Source organism: Maylandia zebra, linkage group LG10 (assembly GCF_041146795.1).
Source record: "Maylandia zebra isolate NMK-2024a linkage group LG10, Mzebra_GT3a, whole genome shotgun sequence".
Lineage (NCBI taxonomy): Eukaryota > Metazoa > Chordata > Actinopteri > Cichliformes > Cichlidae > Maylandia > Maylandia zebra.
Genome location: NC_135176.1, coordinates 9,268,451 through 9,286,425, shown reverse-complemented (window position 1 = coordinate 9,286,425; position 17,975 = coordinate 9,268,451). Strand labels below are relative to the sequence as shown.

General features: G+C 39.4%; 1 protein-coding gene across 2 annotated transcripts in view; it reads right to left on the bottom strand.

The window, feature by feature from the left end:
* LOC101482153 (seizure protein 6 homolog) overlaps positions 1–16,414 on the bottom strand; it is a 92,849-nt gene extending 76,435 nt beyond the window's left edge. For both annotated transcript variants that reach the window (XM_004557361.3, XM_004557362.3), the window contains exon 1: positions 16,064–16,414. In XM_004557361.3, the coding sequence (XP_004557418.1) occupies positions 16,064–16,148 (85 nt within the window). In that variant the 5' untranslated portion in view covers positions 16,149–16,414. The remainder of the gene's footprint in view (positions 1–16,063) is intronic.
* Positions 16,415–17,975: the final 1,561 nt, after the last annotated feature.

Sequence of the window (17,975 nt, the reverse complement as noted above, 5' to 3'; positions counted from 1 at the left end):
GTAAAAGGGTGTTTTCTCTTTTTTTGTCCACAGAAACATTTCGTGTTTTGAAATAGTTTGTCTATGCGTTGCCGTTTTAGCTGTTAAACACACAATGTTACGTTACGCGTAACGTAATGGTGTTTCTTTGTTTTATTTGTTGTTTTGTTTCCTGTAGTATTTTGAAAGCTCAAATGTCAGTACTTCCTGTCTTCCCTCCTTTGTTTGGTGTATTTATAGTCCATGCGGCGCCCTCGGTTCGTCTGTGTTTATCTCAGCGTGTGATGTGTTAACCACAGGATTTGTTGTTGCCTTTTGTTGTACTTGTTCATTTGGACTCTGCTCCCACCACTTCCCTACTTTTATCGGGCTTATTTTTGTAACCTTTATTGAAAAACTTGTAAAGGGTGCCTTTGGTTTTGTGCACACTGCCTGCAGTGTCCTGCGTCTGGTTCCTCACTCCTCACTGAACTGTTTATGCAGCATGTTTTAAAAGGAGTGAAATGTCAACCAAAGATAAATTTAACACATCTTAACCTCAACATTCCAACAAGCCATTATAGAACATTTTTTTAAGTCAGTGAAACAACATCCAATATGTGTTAACTACCCAAAGTACCCAATAAATAATATTTGGTACCATTTGTCTTTATTTCCTTTATGATAAAGGAAAGAAAATCAGCATTACATTTAATTATTAGTTAATTATTGGTTATTATTCATCTCTGGCTCTGTTCCACAGTGAGTCTTTATTCTGTCTCCCTCCCCTCAACCCCACCCACAAACTGGTCACGGTAGATGACTGCCCTTCCCTGTTTCTGGTTCTGCTGGAGGTTTAAAAGGGAGTTTTCCTTCCCACCATTGCCAAATTCTTGCTCAGAGCAGGTTGTCTGATTGTTGGGGTTCTCTCTAAAGTCTTTACTTTACAATATAAAGTGACATTAATTTTGTGTCTATTAACCATCTAATCCCTGAAATCCCTATGTTTTAACTCGAATTTGACTCTCAATTAGTCTGTATATTTCTTTTTATTAGAATTTGAACTGACTGTAGTAGGAAATGCTCATTCATCAGTCCCAGTGGTTTAAGGGGTAACCTTTCTCTTTCTTTTAAAGTTGAGTGCATTCAAGTCAAGCCTGTGGTTAACTTTGTTAAGAGTTTCGAAGGTTAAAACAACAGGGTGGTAGGTTGCACAGAGCACACTCAGAAATGGCAAGGGATGCTGAGACATAGCTCACATACAGACAATGAAAGGAAAAGAAGCAGAATAAAATGACTCCAAAATCACAGCAGACGTTTAATCCAATTTTTCTGGCAGTCAAAGCTGTGCAGAAACCACTGTTTGTCCCCTATAAAGGCCACAGGGATGGCTATATGCCATCCAAATACCATCAGGCAATCCCAAATCACCAAAAGCAGAATAAATCAATAATCTAACAAGAAAGACCGATTTAAAAGGAATCCGCTGCACACGAAAAGAAGTAAAAATCGATGTGACCAAGTAAAAACAGGCATGGACTGAAAGGAATGAAGCAATCTCGCTTTTGTTCCAGGGTTGATATTCCAGTTACATTGTGGATTATTATTCAAAAGCAGACCTTTCTAGAGTTGTTCCCAAAACCTAAAAATACAAACACACACAAAGAAAACCCAGATCTCAAACCATTAGATCATTATTCCACATTCGTCGTGCTAGTAAGGCATCACATCGTCTCTAGACTAACGTGTAATACTTAAAGAGAGAGAGAGCTCCTGAGGCTGTGTGTATGAACATCCTGCACAGAAACTGTGGCAGATATAAACTGATATTTGTGAAGGGAGAAAGCTCAGTACAAATGTACATATCTCACACAAAATTCAGACCATTCTTACACAAATATTTTTAAGCAAGGCAAGCCTGTTAAAGTGGAATTGGAAAAGCAAAGCAAGACAGAATTTAACTTGAAACAGGCAATTTCACAGATCTTGCATTTAATATATATTTTGTTTGCTTGTTTTCACACATATAGTCACACGCACTCACAATCCCATATTAATATCTGCAATTTTTCATTCAGAATCTGTATTTTAAATAATTGGGCTGAACTTTTTTTATTTCAAAGCTTTGCCCTTAACTTCCAAAGCTAAAGCCTTTTATTTCCTGTCCTGAGTTTTTGTTCTGCTTGTGATTTCAAAACCACCAGATAAAACACCACCACCACTTCACAAGTGTCTCCAATTTGCTGAAATCACACTTCTTCTTTTTTGCTGTTGTTTTCAGCACCATGTCTAATAGCATGTGGTGCAAATGGCATTTATTACATACAAATGACTAATTCAAGGAGCATCCACATCTATCTATTGTGGGAATGGAAACCAGGCTAGTGCACGTGCGTACTATTTCCAGATTACTGAGATTTATAAGAGGACCAAACACACGCACGGCTTAATAAATCACACGAATAGAATACTTTTGCCCATTTCTGCCTCTATGCGTACACACGGTTTTCATCTGGAATCTACACAGAGTTTTAGGTATCAGGTCCCTGGACCAGAGCCAGGGAGCGTCCCTACAGCCTCTCAGCAGAAACAGCTTTGTCAAACTCAGTTAGCCGCCTCTGAGGGGAAACACCTCTTTCCACAGTAATATACCAACTATTCACATCATGTCCCTGCCTCTGCCTGAGCTACCTCATCAATCCACACAGCAACAAAGGTAAACAGCCTCACACCTTCCAAACAGAGGCCTGTGCTACTTTGTTGACACAATGTATGTGCAAACCGCCTGCACAGAGGGTAAGCTTCTCACAGGACAGACTGAGCTTCATTTACAGAGGGTAATTGCACTGGAGCCAAGTGGTGCACTTTTGTGATGAGATTTTTTTTTTTTTCCAGCTTTACTAAAACCTTCTAGAACCTCTGGGTTTGTCTACTCGCCAAGCGAAACTATGACAGGGGTAAACAACAAATTCAGCTCAATGCAAACATGTCACCTACGAGCTGGAATGGCCGCTGACATTGAAAGGCTATTTACCAACTGCCCTGCTGCTGTGTACATGCACGAAATGACATTTTCAGCTTTTAGTTATGTTGCCCGTTGCTAATTCAACACGGTCTTTGTTATTGCTTACCCCAACCCTATTGCCAAATAATAGCTGGGATATCCGAAATTTGATATAAGAAAATAGATGTTGGGGATCTCCCATTACTCTGCCTTATTTTTCCTCCATGTCTTTGTAACTCTGCTCCCAGTTTTGCGCCCTCCTTGTCAAATTGTTTATTACCAGCTATACCTCAGGGGAGCTAAGGCCCGATCCTTAGTGTGAAAGCAAAGGATACGCTGTAACAGCTTTGTTCTTTGAAGATGTTCTAGTCTTCACATTGAAATATATGACTTTTATGCTACACTATATATGAGTTCAATGTCAGCAAAAAAAAAAAAAGCAGAGCTACCTATGCAAAAAGAGAAAAAAGAAAAGAACAAAAACAGAGAATGAGAAAGACAGTATGCACTGGAGAGTCTAAACCAGTGATTACTTCAAGAGTTGCACTCGCGTGTTGCAAATTCCCTTTTTGCTCCTTTTGTCATGGTGAAAAATATGTGGCTATGGAAGCACATTCCATGTAAAATAGAGCTATAGAAACGGCGAGCTATGCGAGAGTGGCTGGTAGCAGCGTGGATAGTTACTCAAAAAACTACCCCGTGTGAGGATTTTCTTTCCCTTCTTCGAGGCTGCATGCAGATAAGCATCTTGGTATTTTTGTTTCTGCAAAACAGGCTTCACTGAATTCTATGCTGCTGATGTTGATATTCAAGAGAGAAGGTCAGCCAAGAGCTCGTCTACTTAAATGGGGGCAGGCACAATGTATGTGTATTAATCATTTCGGAAGGTTGTTTGACAGCTATGGAAGTGTTGTCAGTGGTGGAGTGGCTAATACAGAACTTTGACAAGTGAAAGGTTGCTGGTTCAATTCCAGTCAGGCATGGTAATTTTTTTTCAAACATGTGGAGCTACTTGCTGTGGCATCCCCTTGTAGCAAGGGAAAAACCCAAAGTAGCTTCATATCAGAGATTTGGACTAGATCTTTGAGAGTGACCACAAACATTCCTCTAGGTACTAATCTGGAGCATTTCATTTACTTGCTATTATTTCATATTTAGAGAACATTCATCCTTTGTCTTTCTGGCATTTTCTCCATTGCATTAAAAGCTGTTAAGTGTCTCCTAAGGCTTCCTGCCAACTCCTAATTCCAATAGTCTCACCTTTGGAGTTCTCTACAGGACTAAGATGCTTTGTGATTAACTTTTATCTTTAAGACGACCTCAACCTTAAGGGGAATTCTTCGAAAAGGTCAAAATTCTAAGAATATTCTCACCAGAGGCAACTCTTTGTACTAGAAGGATTTTTAAAATATGAACCCTGCTTTGTTTCCCTTTCCAGATTCTGCCCAAGAGTATTTATTCAGAGAATCTGAGATATGTAACAGCTCATTATGTGCTTGCCCCGGTGCAGCAAAAAGATTCACCCATAGGGTGCTTTTCATTATGCAAACTTATGCTTCCTCTCTCCTCCCATGATTCCCTGTATGCCATCATGGAGGATCTTTCAATCCTTTAATTGCACTTTGGGAAGATGCTGAGCAAGAAGGAAGTCAAGAAGTTCAAAGTCGTTCTCCCCTGTAGAGAAATGTTGTATGTAGTCATATAGACACGTAGACATATAAATGTAGACCCTCCACATATTCATAATTAACTGGTATGACTTTAGACTGATGCAGTGGAACTAACATTTGACTCATTCAGCAGGCATTTCAGCTAAAGTTTTCAACCATGTTACATTTTCTTCATTGTATCAACCATGATGAATGATCAGAGGTTTGACATGTTGCAAACTGCTTTAGCTAGCACAACTGCAGTCAAAGGCTAACCTGTCAGCATAGTAGACAAATAAGTGCATCGTGTGGCACATGAAAGAGTATTCAGCGCATCAAAACATCAGAAAAGATCAGCATAAAAAAAGGCACAGAGGTAATTTTTTTCAATCAGCGTCATTTAAAATTGGATAAAAGGAGTCATCATTTGTTTAAAAACTGATTACAGGTATTAGTTTTATGCCTGAGTTAGATTTTATTAGGGTATAAATTATGTTTAAGGGATTTAAATAATTTAAGATTCACATCGCATGAAAGCACAGGCCTTATAGGGCATCAGGGAATCCACATTTAGAAGGCAAACGGCTTAACTTAACAATGACAATATGTACATAGACATATCCCTCTAAATACACTTCTATTTCAATGCAAACACAATGGATTCACTAAATCAACATGCCAAAAAAACGAAAACAGAACCGCGAGCAGTTGAATGGAGGGAAATGACATCTTAATGCCATTTGAGCCGAGAAATCTCCAACAAATCAAATGCGGTGAATTCTACTTCCCATTCTTTTACAAAAACAAATGTAACAGGTACTTCAGAGAAGTCATGTAGCCTGGACATTATCTGAGGCTTAATACTTAATGAGTGTCCCATGTTATGTCTTTATTTCATGTCTTTGGAGAAAAAATCTGATTAACAAAAAAGAAATGAGATGTGAAAATAGTCACTCAGTGTGCATTTAGCATGGTAACATTGCCACTGTGGTAATTCTAACATGCAGGTACAATTTGTTTTTATTGTATTTATCTATTTATTTAATGCTAACATGTTAAATGTAATGGACACTATTGCTCCCATTAAGGTGAAGGTTATCTCTGGAAGGAAAAAGTCTCCATGGAGAAACTCCACACTGGTGAAAAATGAAAAAAGAGAGTGTAGGAAAGCTGAGCGCAGATGGAGAAAAACAAACCTCCAGGTTCATTATGACATTTATAAAGAGAAACTTCACAATTATAATTTACAACTGAGGAGTGCAAGGAGGTCCTACTTCTCTGACATCATCACTAAAAACAGCCATAATGCTCGGGTCTTATTTTCTACAGTTGACAGGCTAACAAACCCCCCTGTGTCAGTGGCAGCTGAACTTCATTCGACCATGGCCTGCAATGACTTTGCCAAATTCTTCACTGAAAAAATCCAAAAAATTAGACAAGCAATTGGTACATCAACAGCAGATCCAGGATATGTACTGTGTCCACCAAAAAACTGTTTAAACACCATGAAACAGTTTCAACCTATTAACAGCAAAGACCTGGAGGACATCTTAGGTCAACTGAACTCCTCCTCCTGCTGTTTAGATGTCCTGCCAACAAGTTTTTTCAAAAAGGTCTCAAAGACTTTAGAGTCAGACCTGTTACAGATCGTCAACTTTTCTTTAATGTCAGGTGTGTTTCCAGAATCACTAAAAACTGCTGTAATCAAACCTATACTGAAAAAGGACAATCTTGACAAGACACAAATGAACAACTACAGGCCGATCTCAAATCTCCCGTTTTTAAGTAAGATCATTGAAAAAGCAGTTTCTCAACAGCTCAGTTACTTCTTAAAACAGAATAACTGCTACGATGCCTTCCAGTCAGGTTTTAGACAGAACCACAGCACTGAAACCGCTCTGACCAAAGTATTTAATGACATATGTCTGAATACAGACAGTGGAAAAATGTCAGTCCTAGTTTTACTGGATCTCAGTGCAGCATTTGATACAGTTGACCACAACATATTACTCAAACGACTGGAGAACTGGACAGGTCTTTCAGGAACTGTACTAAACTGGTTCAAAACATACGTAGAAAACAGGAAATACTTTGTATCAATAGGTAACTTCACATCTGAGCAGACAAGTATCACATGTGGAGTTCCCCAAGGTTCCATCTTGGGACCCCTTCTGTTTAACATCTACATGCTCCCACTGGCACAGATTATAAAGAACAACAAAATAAACTACCACAGCTATGCAGATGACACACAAATATATATCACAATGTCACCAGGAGACCGAGGCCCTGTACAGGCTCTTGGTAAATGCATTGAGGAAATCAATGACTGGTTGTGCCACAATTTTCTCCAGCTAAACAAAAACAAAACTGAGGTAATAGTCTTTGGCGCCAAAGAAAAACGATTACAGGTCACCAGAGAACTTCAATCTATACATCTAAAAACCACAAACCAGGCGAGAAATTTGGGTGTAGTGATGGATGCAGACCTAAACTTAGAAAAACACATTAAGACAATAACAAAGTCAGCTTACTATCACCTCAAGAATATATCAAGGATAAAAGATCTGATGTCTCAACAGGACCTGGAAAAACTAGTCCATGCATTCATCTTTAGTAGGCTTGATTACTGTAACAGCATCTTTACAGGTCTACCTAAAAAATCAGTCAGACAACTACAGCTCATTCAGAACTCTGCTGCTCGAGTCCTCACTAAGACCAAAAAAGTGGACCACATCAGTCCAGCTCTGAGGTCCTTACACTGGCTGCCTGTCCGTCAGAGGATAGACTTTAAAGTTCTGATGCTGGCCTATAAAGCTCTGAATGGTTTAGGACCAAAATACATCAATGACCTCCTGACCCAGTATGAACCATCCAGATCCCTCAGGTCATCTGGATCCGGTCTTTTATCAGTTCCCAGAGTCAGAACCAGACACGGAGAAGCTGCATTCAGCTTTTATGCTCCTTATATCTGGAACAAACTCCCAGAAAGCCTCAGATCAGCTGAAACACTCAGTTTATTTAAATCCAGGTTGAAGACTCACCTGTTCTCAGCTGCATTTGAATAAAGCACCAAATCCACACTTTAAGCTTAAATTTCAAAACTTACATTTAACTACTGATTTTATCTACTGTTCTGATTTTATCTGTTTTGATTTTATATACTGTTGTTTGTTTGTTTGTTTGTTTGTTTGTTAATTAGTTAGTTAGTTTATTTGCTTGTTTTAATCAATTTTAAATCATGCTTTTTATTTGTTCTTGTTTCTAATGTCTCTGTAAAGCACTTTGAATCACCTTGTTGTTGAATTGTGCTATACAAATAAACTTGCCTTGCCTTGCCTTGCCTTTATTTTGTTTTTGGATCCCTGAACTAAACAAGCTGAAGGATTTACTGTTTCATGAGCTTGCAAATTTAATTTGTAGGTCACAATTTCTAAAAATAAAACATGTATCTTCTATTGTTGTGTTGACTATAAGTTGAAGTTTATACAGAAACACTGATGTATATGATTGGTAAATGACTAGCCAGTGCAGTGCCATGTAGAACTGGGCTCCTGTGGTAAGTGAAGCAGTAGTATGAAAGTCTCCATTCCCATGTTCAACAAATTTCTGAACTAACAACCTGTCCTACAGTCCATGCTAATACAAACAGAGGCGTTAGCAGGATTGCACTGTGCACACACCTCTGTAAATACATCAGCAATCAACAGTTACACAATGGCTGTTGGAAAATTTTACTATATTGCCCAAAGCTATTATTCTGGGATTCACTAAGCATTTGTCCCAAATTCCATGCCAATGCAGCTGAAGCACAAATATGCATGATAAGCAACATAATGCAGAATGCACTGTAAAGGGGATTGTTGAGTCTGCAAAGCTTTTCTTTTTCCACTAGGAAGCTACTAACCTTCTATTTCACACACCATCTAATGTCAGAAATGCACAAACCTGCTTTTGCAGCTAAGGGCTACAGTATAGTCCAGCAATCAATGACATGGTCTAACAGAGCACCGGCTGTTCCCTGCTAAGTAATCCATTTTTAAGGGTGAGTATTCTTTTTAAAGACTGCCTTACTGCTCTGACAGATGAGAGCGACCACAATCACCAAGAGAGAACCAGCCTTATAACTGACAGCCAATTGCCTGACCACCAAGCAGCAGCTTGGACCGAAAATGTTCGATATCTTGAAGATGCCGGTCGATGTTAGAACCTGTAAATTATACACAAGGTCCTCTGGGACACGACTTCAATATATCTCAAAAGGCTTACAGTCAAAACGTGGCCCTTTCCTCCGTGTTGTCTGTATTGGAGATGTCACCACGCATATAACATTTTTAAAATGTATGCATGGCTGCGATACTTTATAGCACTCAGCGATTCAAACTGACGGATTTAATTTCCACTGGAAAACTGCTTGGGTGAGCTTATAATGGCAGTTGAGAGTATTTGTGCTTAAAATGACAGAGAGGTAAAAATGCAATCAAAATCATTCCCTACCGTAAATGCAGTAACTTTTCCCAACGTCCTGCACACTTTCTTTGCTTGTGTTTGTCTTTGACTATTTTCAATTACTTGGTGAGCAACTATCCTCTTCCTGGATCTATCCACAACATTGTTATCTTTCTCCGCTCCTTCTAATATGTTTACTCATCCTGATGAATTCAATTACATCTTTTCATAGGAAATTACTGTGGGGGTGGCTCAGCCTGCCAGAGGTCAGCACTAACTGTGAATACTAAAACTACTCCCCCAAACACATTACACAGCCTATTAGCTGCTGCTTTCCACACAGCACTCTCCGACCCTACATAAGCCTTTCCACTGCCACAGATGAAATGCTTTCTAGATGGGATCTGGCGTGGAGAAGAGGGGAAGAGAGCTGGAGCTGTCCCCAGGCCTAATCGTTTCGGAGAGCCATCCCCACTGCAGCCGCAAAACACGCCAGTCCTGATTAGGGAGGTGTGTACACAGCCAGGCAGAGCGTAAAAAGGTGCAGAAAGGAGGCTTGGCCTGGTGGTTGCTATTGCTATTGCGCCCACCGATCCACCCCACCCCCCACCCCCACCCCCCAGTGTACAACTGGCGAAATCGATAAGGCACAAGGCCAAAGGCAAAACAGGTACAAAGTAAGCCTTCGATGTAGTGCCTTGACAAAGTGGTCGACATCTCTTCATTTAGAGTTTTGCTACAGGGGCACTATTATTCACTTGATATAAATTAGACATGGATCCCCCTTCCCCAAATTAGCTCCGTACGGTTTCCTGCAGGGTCCTGCCCAAATCATCTACTACTTTGCTGAGGGTACGTGTTGACAATTTCACTGTAAAAATGTTACCTGAAATCTCTTAAGAGGTGATTGTGTTAAGAAAAAAAAAACCTCTCACATAATTATCTAGATGCAGGAACCCATTTCAAGTCTATCCAAACTGTCAGGCTGATTAAACAAACAGACTGTGAAACGCTATCAGCAAAAAAGCCAGTCTTCTCTCTAAAATATAGACATATAGATAGATTGCATCTGATTGGGGCTGAAATGAAATCAGCTGCTGTTAGCTGTAATGCTGTATGCGTGAAAAATAGTGGGTTAGTAATGTACAATTAGTAGATAAATAACTAGATAGATAGATAGATAGATAGATAGATAGATAGATAGATAGATAGATAGATAGATAGATAGATAGATAGATAGATAGATAGATAGATAGATAGATAGATAGATAGATAGATAGATAGATAGATAGATAGATAGATAGATAGATAGAATGGAAACTGTAATATAATGTGTTTGGTATTAACTGAATTTATACCAATCCTGTGCATTTCATTTGACCAGATGCAATTAAATTAATCATTTTAATATATTCATTGTACTTATGTAACAAAATCACATGGAACATTTACATGTAACTAAATTTGGGCTAATTCTTTTGTGTAATGTAGATAGATAAATCAAATTGCATTGCATAAATAATAATTGGTAAATACTGTGCCTGTATTCTTTTAGCATGCTAGTGTGTAAATGCTAATTTCCTTGTACAGGACTAAAGAGCGGCTTTGCTCAGTGCTTAAACTGCACTGGTTCTGTTGCTAAATTGTTTAATGGCCAAGTGACAACTGGTGTATGTGAGTGCTGATGAATATTAAAGCAAAACACACACACACACACACACACACACGTGAGTGTGAATGTATGGCAGACAACATTTGTTTTCTTAGCTAACACATTAGTGCCACCGTATTGCTTTACACAGGTTAAGATTTAGAACAGATTAGTCCAATCCAATCTTTTTAGTATTAATAGAACCTGGCCTAAGGTGTGTTAACCACACAGTAACAAGAAGCTGGGCCGTTAAAAACACGTCCAGTCATTTACACAGTTTTCATCTAGATTTGAAGTGTTAGTCATGGTATATGAAAGGCCTCATTTATTAAACAATCTAACAATCAGTTTTGATCTTAAGGACAAATTAAACAGATGAACTTCTCTCTCATCCCTTTCATTGAAGTCAAGACTTCATGTAAGCGATTGTGTATCTGTCCTTCATTCTCATACAGACATCAGTCACGGTTTTGTGTTTCTACCCATTCACTACACCAAAGACAGACTCTCAAGCCGTGTGTTATGCTTTGTTTGTCACCCCACGACTTAATCCACTGAATAATATGTGTTACCTAGCGTTACCTCTGCCATTGCTGTAATCTCATCTTCCGTGAAGTTCGCTTTTCTGTTTTGGTTTATGGCTGTTTCACACTAAACCCTTATTCGTGCAGGTATTACATCAGGAAAAATCGCAAGACAGCTGTTGTCACTTTAAGTTGATTGAGATTTATCGATTCATAAACCTGCTTAACCAATGTTTTTTGGTTTGGTGTTTTTTTATGCTCAGCATCTTTCATGAATCAAACATGAGCACGCTACCAGGAATGATCTTAAGACAAGTATAAATCTGAGTGCATTTTTATAAATGAGTCTCCAGCTGTTGGAGAAGAAGCCCAGCAATACGGTGATGAAATCCCCAAAAAAAATAAAAATCCTTCCAAAAATAGCCATTTGCCTTTCACAAATAAAGCTCCACACTTTTTGAGGAAGAAAATATATGAGGCAATGAGTCAAATTAGGATGCATAGAACATTCTCACAGAGCGAGAAAGGCATTTGCACATGAAGAGTTGAAAATGAGTCGCATTCAGCCAAGCTGTGAGCTCCACCTAGGAGGCAGTGAAAGAGACTGAGACAGGCACAGAGAGGGACTGAGGCAGGCAAGCAGGCGCCAAGCCTTGAAGAGGGGCATTCTGGCATAATGACTCTCATTTACCATTGACAGGCCTTGGGAAAGTTAAACTAATTATGACAGCACACAGATGCTGAATAGCCCTTGATGAAGTTAATAACTGGCAATCCAACAAACAGGTGTTGAATGATTTCTGTTACCTCCCCTGGAATTATAGGATGTTCTGATTTTTTCCCGCTCGTAGCAGCAATCTACCCAAAGGCAGAATTATGCCTCCTTATAACCGTGATCTTGGCAAACTGTGTGAATATGTGAATGAGAACAACACATACAACAATGGAAGACAGAAAGCTTGTTCTGTAACCTGTACCATTAGTATGACAAACAGGAAGAATTGCCACCGAGTTGAATGTGCATACAAAAAAAAACTGCTTGAAATGAAAGGCGCTTCATTGTGCTGTAGTGGTAACAGGTGTCAGCACAAAAGCATAAGCACGGAAACGTGTTTCATCCTTCCTGTGAGTCCAACATTTTGGTATCTGGCGGTGGTTTTAATATGCATCTCATCCATTATTAAGACCAAATAAAGACATTTTCATTTATAACACACATCAGTTTTAGGGACTACAGCAGGGTAAATGTTAGTGGTGTTGCTTTACATTATCTAATCTCCCATAAAGTGAATAATATTATTATCAGCCTACAACTGTTTTACCAACAGGATTCGTGACACTTAATATTACGTTTTCAAACAACAAAGATTTACAGAATTCAACACACATTCTTAAAATCAACAGCGGTGTGTCAATGAGAGTTCTGTCTGCCAGGAGGAGATCGCCACTGATTTAATGAACTTCAGAATACATAAAACACATCTCCTGCAACTCCCAGATCACTACAGATCATTATTAACAGGCGGGGATAATGTGCATGCATAAAGATAATAGGCTCAGCTGAATGTCATTAAATTGTGTAACACTTTAAGTTTCACACCAGGGCCAACAGAAACTTTGCACACTAAATGACTGCACAATGAGCTATTTAACATCTGCTGGCATCTTATTAGGCATACTTGTTTGAATACTCCCGGAAAAAAATTCAGTTATTGCTTTGTTTTTGTTGGTAATGACTTTGTAACAAGTCGAAATATAATATGCTTTTTTAGTATATTTTGATTTAGCAGACCGGCTTTTTTTAATGTAGATAAAGGAGGTTGTCACATGTGGGCTTCTTTCTCTGGCTGCTTAGACTTTGTATGCAGTGCACTCCTCTAGCATTTCTTGCATGGCCTACAATGAGATTTGACCCAGCGCTAGAACGCGTTGTCGATCGGAGGGTAAATTTGATTTGTCACTGAATAAAAGTTCAAGCTGTTACCTTCTTGTTGTCTATCCAAGTCAGACCAGCAGACTTGTGTATTAAGGCAATCAAAATCCTGCAGAGAGTGTAAGTGAGCACTGCATAGGGCTTGTTACCCTTTGACAACAAATATGATGAAAAATGCTGCTTCTTGTATTGTTCTCACGGGACATATGCAGTAGTTTATAAAGTATGTTTAAATTGCAACCCATAAATGGCATTTTAATTATATTCAATATGATTCACAGATTTTTTTCTGCTTGTCTATTTATGAAGTGAGACTTTTTCGTAACACAGTGTCGGCTTGTCTGTGTTTAAGATGAAGAAAATGTAAGCATGGGTTTCTAAGTCTATATGTAAGTGTAAGGAAACCATGCAGAGTACACACAGAACTCCTGCAGATGTTTGAGGACAAACTAAAAGTAAGTGCCTAATTAACAGCATAAGATATACAGGGGCTGTACGGGAAGTCTTTCCTCGTTGTTTTTGCAGGTAATGGTGCTTTTATTAGCTGGGAGGTTCTGAATTTTAGCCTTCCTCCCTCTGTCTCTCTCTGCAAATCACCCCTTATTAATGTGACGAAATAAAGGGCTGAGTAATTCTTTTGCAAAGTAACATATGTAGGTGGATGATTTGAGTGCTGTTCGAAGGCCAGCACAAATATCTTTGGACTGATACTGTAATTATTATTAAGAGTTTTTTATACATCTTTACAATCTTTACGTCTACTGACTGAAACATTAGAGTCAAGCAAAAATCATAAATTAAATGAAAGTGTTTCATTAATAAATACCTGAGACTGATTTTTCTCTTGGAAAAAAAAAAAGAAATCCAGTTCAGGTGAGAAAATAATGGCACGGTTCCAAAAAACTTGACAACAAAATGAATGGTTGTTTTTGTGTTCCCCCTGCAAGGTAAATTAATCAAGTTCACAATAACAAGTCATAGCACAAATGAGAGATTGGGACCTCTTCAAAACTACAAGTTAATCATTCCTGTAACTGAGTACGCATTCAAAACTCCTGATAATGGCAACTTTCAAGAATTAAAAATTGATATGCCCCACCTTGGAGAGTTTACTACAGTGTGAACATTTGCTGGGTAAGCAACAGCAGCTAATGGAAGCTGTTAAATTTTATTTTGCTCTAAAAATAATGCACCCTGCATTTCTCACTCTCCCTAGAGTTTCGAGCAGCGGGCGAATAGAGCAGGTGTGTGCCTGGGATCTGTGCGATCGTGAATCCGAAAACAGTCAAAAATTCACACATCTTTCAAAGCGGCATTGTTCTGTGCGCCACCACTGAGTGTGTATTTATTCACATGCTAATCAAGATTTAAACGCTCTAAATGTATTTCAGGTGTATCGAAAAGATCCGGATTTGAACTCTTATTATATAAAAATCAAAAAAGGTCTGTGCTGTCCCGTACAGCACACCTTTCTCCCACTAGATATTCAATCAGTTGATGTTTTGTTGATGGTGTAAAATATTGCTTCAGGCACTGGTGTGGAATTGCAGCTCAGTTTTCAAAGGGCTGAGATGTAATGACTGAACCAGCCCAGGCAGTATGAATTCACTCTCGCAGTTATTGCATTGTTTAGTAATCACTATTTGCTCGTGAATGTGTTCATTTTCAGCACCAAACAGGCACCTTTCATAAAAGGCTTCGTCACAAGAGGATGGACAGGGGCATTTGATTTGCCGGCATCTGTTTGAACTTTAGATGTTGCTCGCATTAGATAAAAATGGCAAAATAACATCCAGAAATCCTACTTTTATAATAAACTCATATGCATTTGTTTTCGTCTTGTGTTTTTTGTGAGTTGCAAACTTAACATTCACTATTTCTGTGGTGGCTCTTGTCCATATCCAGTTACTTGAACAATAATAGATATACATCATTTCCACAAAAGAGGGGTGTGTGAGAGAGAGAGAGGGGGGGGGGGGGGGGGGGGGGGGTGACAGTAAAGCTGTGCAGACAAGCAGAAACACAGATAGTGTCCAGCAGAAAGCATAGATGATGAGAGGGCAGGCCCACACTAGAGAAATAATTAGGACAAGGCCACTGTGCATGAATCCGTTGCAGCTTCCCACAAGCACTCATCTGTGTCAAACAGCTTGGTCAATAATCTTCAGCAATTCCCAAGGATTAGAGTCTTATTACCGAGCACCGTCTGTCACACAGACCTCAGCGCCCAAACAAGTCGCTTCCTGACTGCTTACTCCCACCGAATAAACATCCCGCTGGAAAATTGATCAATTGGTTCAGGTTCATATTTATTGGTGTTTAGTTTCTGATTGTCTTATTTAGTTTTCCTCTTGCCTGGTGGTGGTAGTGGTGGTTGGTTGAGCTGGGGAGAGAGGCTGTTTCCATGCTATTTATGTGGCCACGTGGATGTGTGTGTCTCTCTTTAGAACAAATTAAAGCCATTTTGTGTAAGTTGTGCTGGACAGCCTATTGTTATGTAACTGACTGTTAAACGCATTTCTCCAGTGATGCGCCATAACTTCTAATTCACCACGCTTTGTTTGCAACTGTTGGGTTTCATTAATTTGCCTCTCGCTTTAAATTCAGATTCCATTTCCTTCTTTCGGTAGTTTACAGTGTATAATAGAGAAAACAAACAGGACTATCCTCTTGCAACTTTTAGCCCCAGCAGTGCTGTAGTACAGTACGTCATAAACTTAACAATGATAACGAGTCACTGGAAACATTAACACTTGTATCACACTTGTAGATCTGAGAATCGTGAGCCCGGTGTCATTAAACTCTGCCTTCGCTTTTTAGCCGACAGAGGAAAGGAGGGGTGAAAAAAACTAAAATTCCAGAAAAGTACAAAAGCACCAAGACGCAAGTTCTTACCTTGCCCGTGGATTTCGGCCACGGCGGCGGCGAGAAGCAAAACCGTGCAGAGGGTCTGAAATTGGCAGCCTTGTTTCACGCACATGTCTACTAAAGTCGAGGTCGCTCTTCGCGTATCTACGGAGCACGTCCTTGTGTTAAGAAGAAGAATACTTCCAGGGGAGGAAAAACAAAAAAAGAATAAAAACAAGCAAGGCGAGGACTTTAAACAAAGGCTCGCGGGATGCTCTCGCACTTCCTCAATAATTCGCCGACTGAAGACCGTCGAGAATAATCAAGTGAAATGCGGAGGTCCCTCTTTAATTTGGACGCTCAGTAAGCGGATTGCTGGCTGTGTGAGCTATCGGCACATGGAGAGGAAGGGGGGGGGAGAGAAAAAGGAAGCCGAGGATTCAGCACCGCGGACAGCTCCTAGCGTCTGCTGATGGAACAGCCTCAAAGTTAGCTGGAGGAAGAGGAATAACTGAGCTCTGTGCGTTCTTTCGGTCTTTGGAGCTTCTTGTGATGATGTTTTTCTTTTTAACAGCCTTCCTTTTAATCATCACAATAGCCACGTTCAGGTTCAACAAGAATATATAAAGATGGCATTTTTAGGATAGCCTATACCAGACATAATACTTGACTTATTCTCAGACTTCTGCTGTTGTTTTTGTTGTTTTTTTCCTTCTATAAATTCACTAACTTGTGTATAAAAAGCAGATAACGTGCACGTCTAAACTCATATTTTAAAGCTATTTGCAACTCATTCTATTTGGTTTTGGACACCCAGAACCTCTGTAAATGTCCTGCCTCCAAAGACACTGTGGTGAGTCAAGAATGAAGATAGAGTGCAGATTACTGCAGGCTTTAAGGGCGAGTGAGAGGTACATGTACACTATCTTTAAAAAAAAAAAAAAGAAGAAGCTTTCTGTGTGAATCTTGAGCTTCAATTCGCTGGTCAGTTTACACTTGTATTCCACCCTGCACTTGCTGAAATACATTGCTTTTCTTTTTCTTACCCTAATTTCAGCATACGCTTCCCTGGCTAGTTTTTGTGCCCACAGGAGTCAAGACTGGAGCTGAGTGGATTTTTTTTTCCAGTCCAATTCCCTGTAAGGCTTAGACCCTGCTGTGCATGACAAGCCCTGAGGTGAGACGTTCCTCAGGTGCTGGAAATAACTATGCCATGCTCTGAGTCCCTTAGGTCACTTTTTTCCCCCCTCTCTTATCCAGCTATAGTTTATGTCTCGGGGCTGTAAGTATTTGCCAATGATGTCAGCCTACCTACTTCTGGCAAGAGACTTTAACTTTTTAATGGATAAAGTGGGGTGCTAAATTGGTTATCAGGGTTACTTAACTTGTCATTGTGTTGGGAAAAACCCAGAGCAAGAATGTAATGAACAATTCTTTGGGAAAACTTAACTTTAGTCTGTGTGCAGGTAAGAAGATGCTAAACTGGAGCAAGATGCCAAAGTCATAGGAGCATTAAGAGCTGCTTTTATGTGACTTCTGACCTCTGATTCTGAACATGGGACAAGACCACATGACTTTGAATGAGTGCAGAGTAAGGCCAGCCATCACAGATTCTTATTTAGCAAAGTAATTACCATAAACTATGGTTTCATTCATCAGTAATCTAATTTACAGTCCAAGTGTGACAAAGAGGATTATTCTAAAATGACTAGTTAGATAAGCTTGTTGAAATATGCTTTCTTCTTATGACAGCTAACCTTTCAAAAAGCATTTGTAGATAGTATCTACTATGCTTATCATTACACCCCCTTTAGTTATCTAGGCCATTTTATTATTATAATTTACGCCTGCTATATCAAAGGGCTTAATTTAGCCAGTAAAATAATTGCTGTGTGCCCACATTCTGTTCATCCAGTCAGTAACTTCTGACTTGACGAACAGAACGTGGGCATGTGAGTCA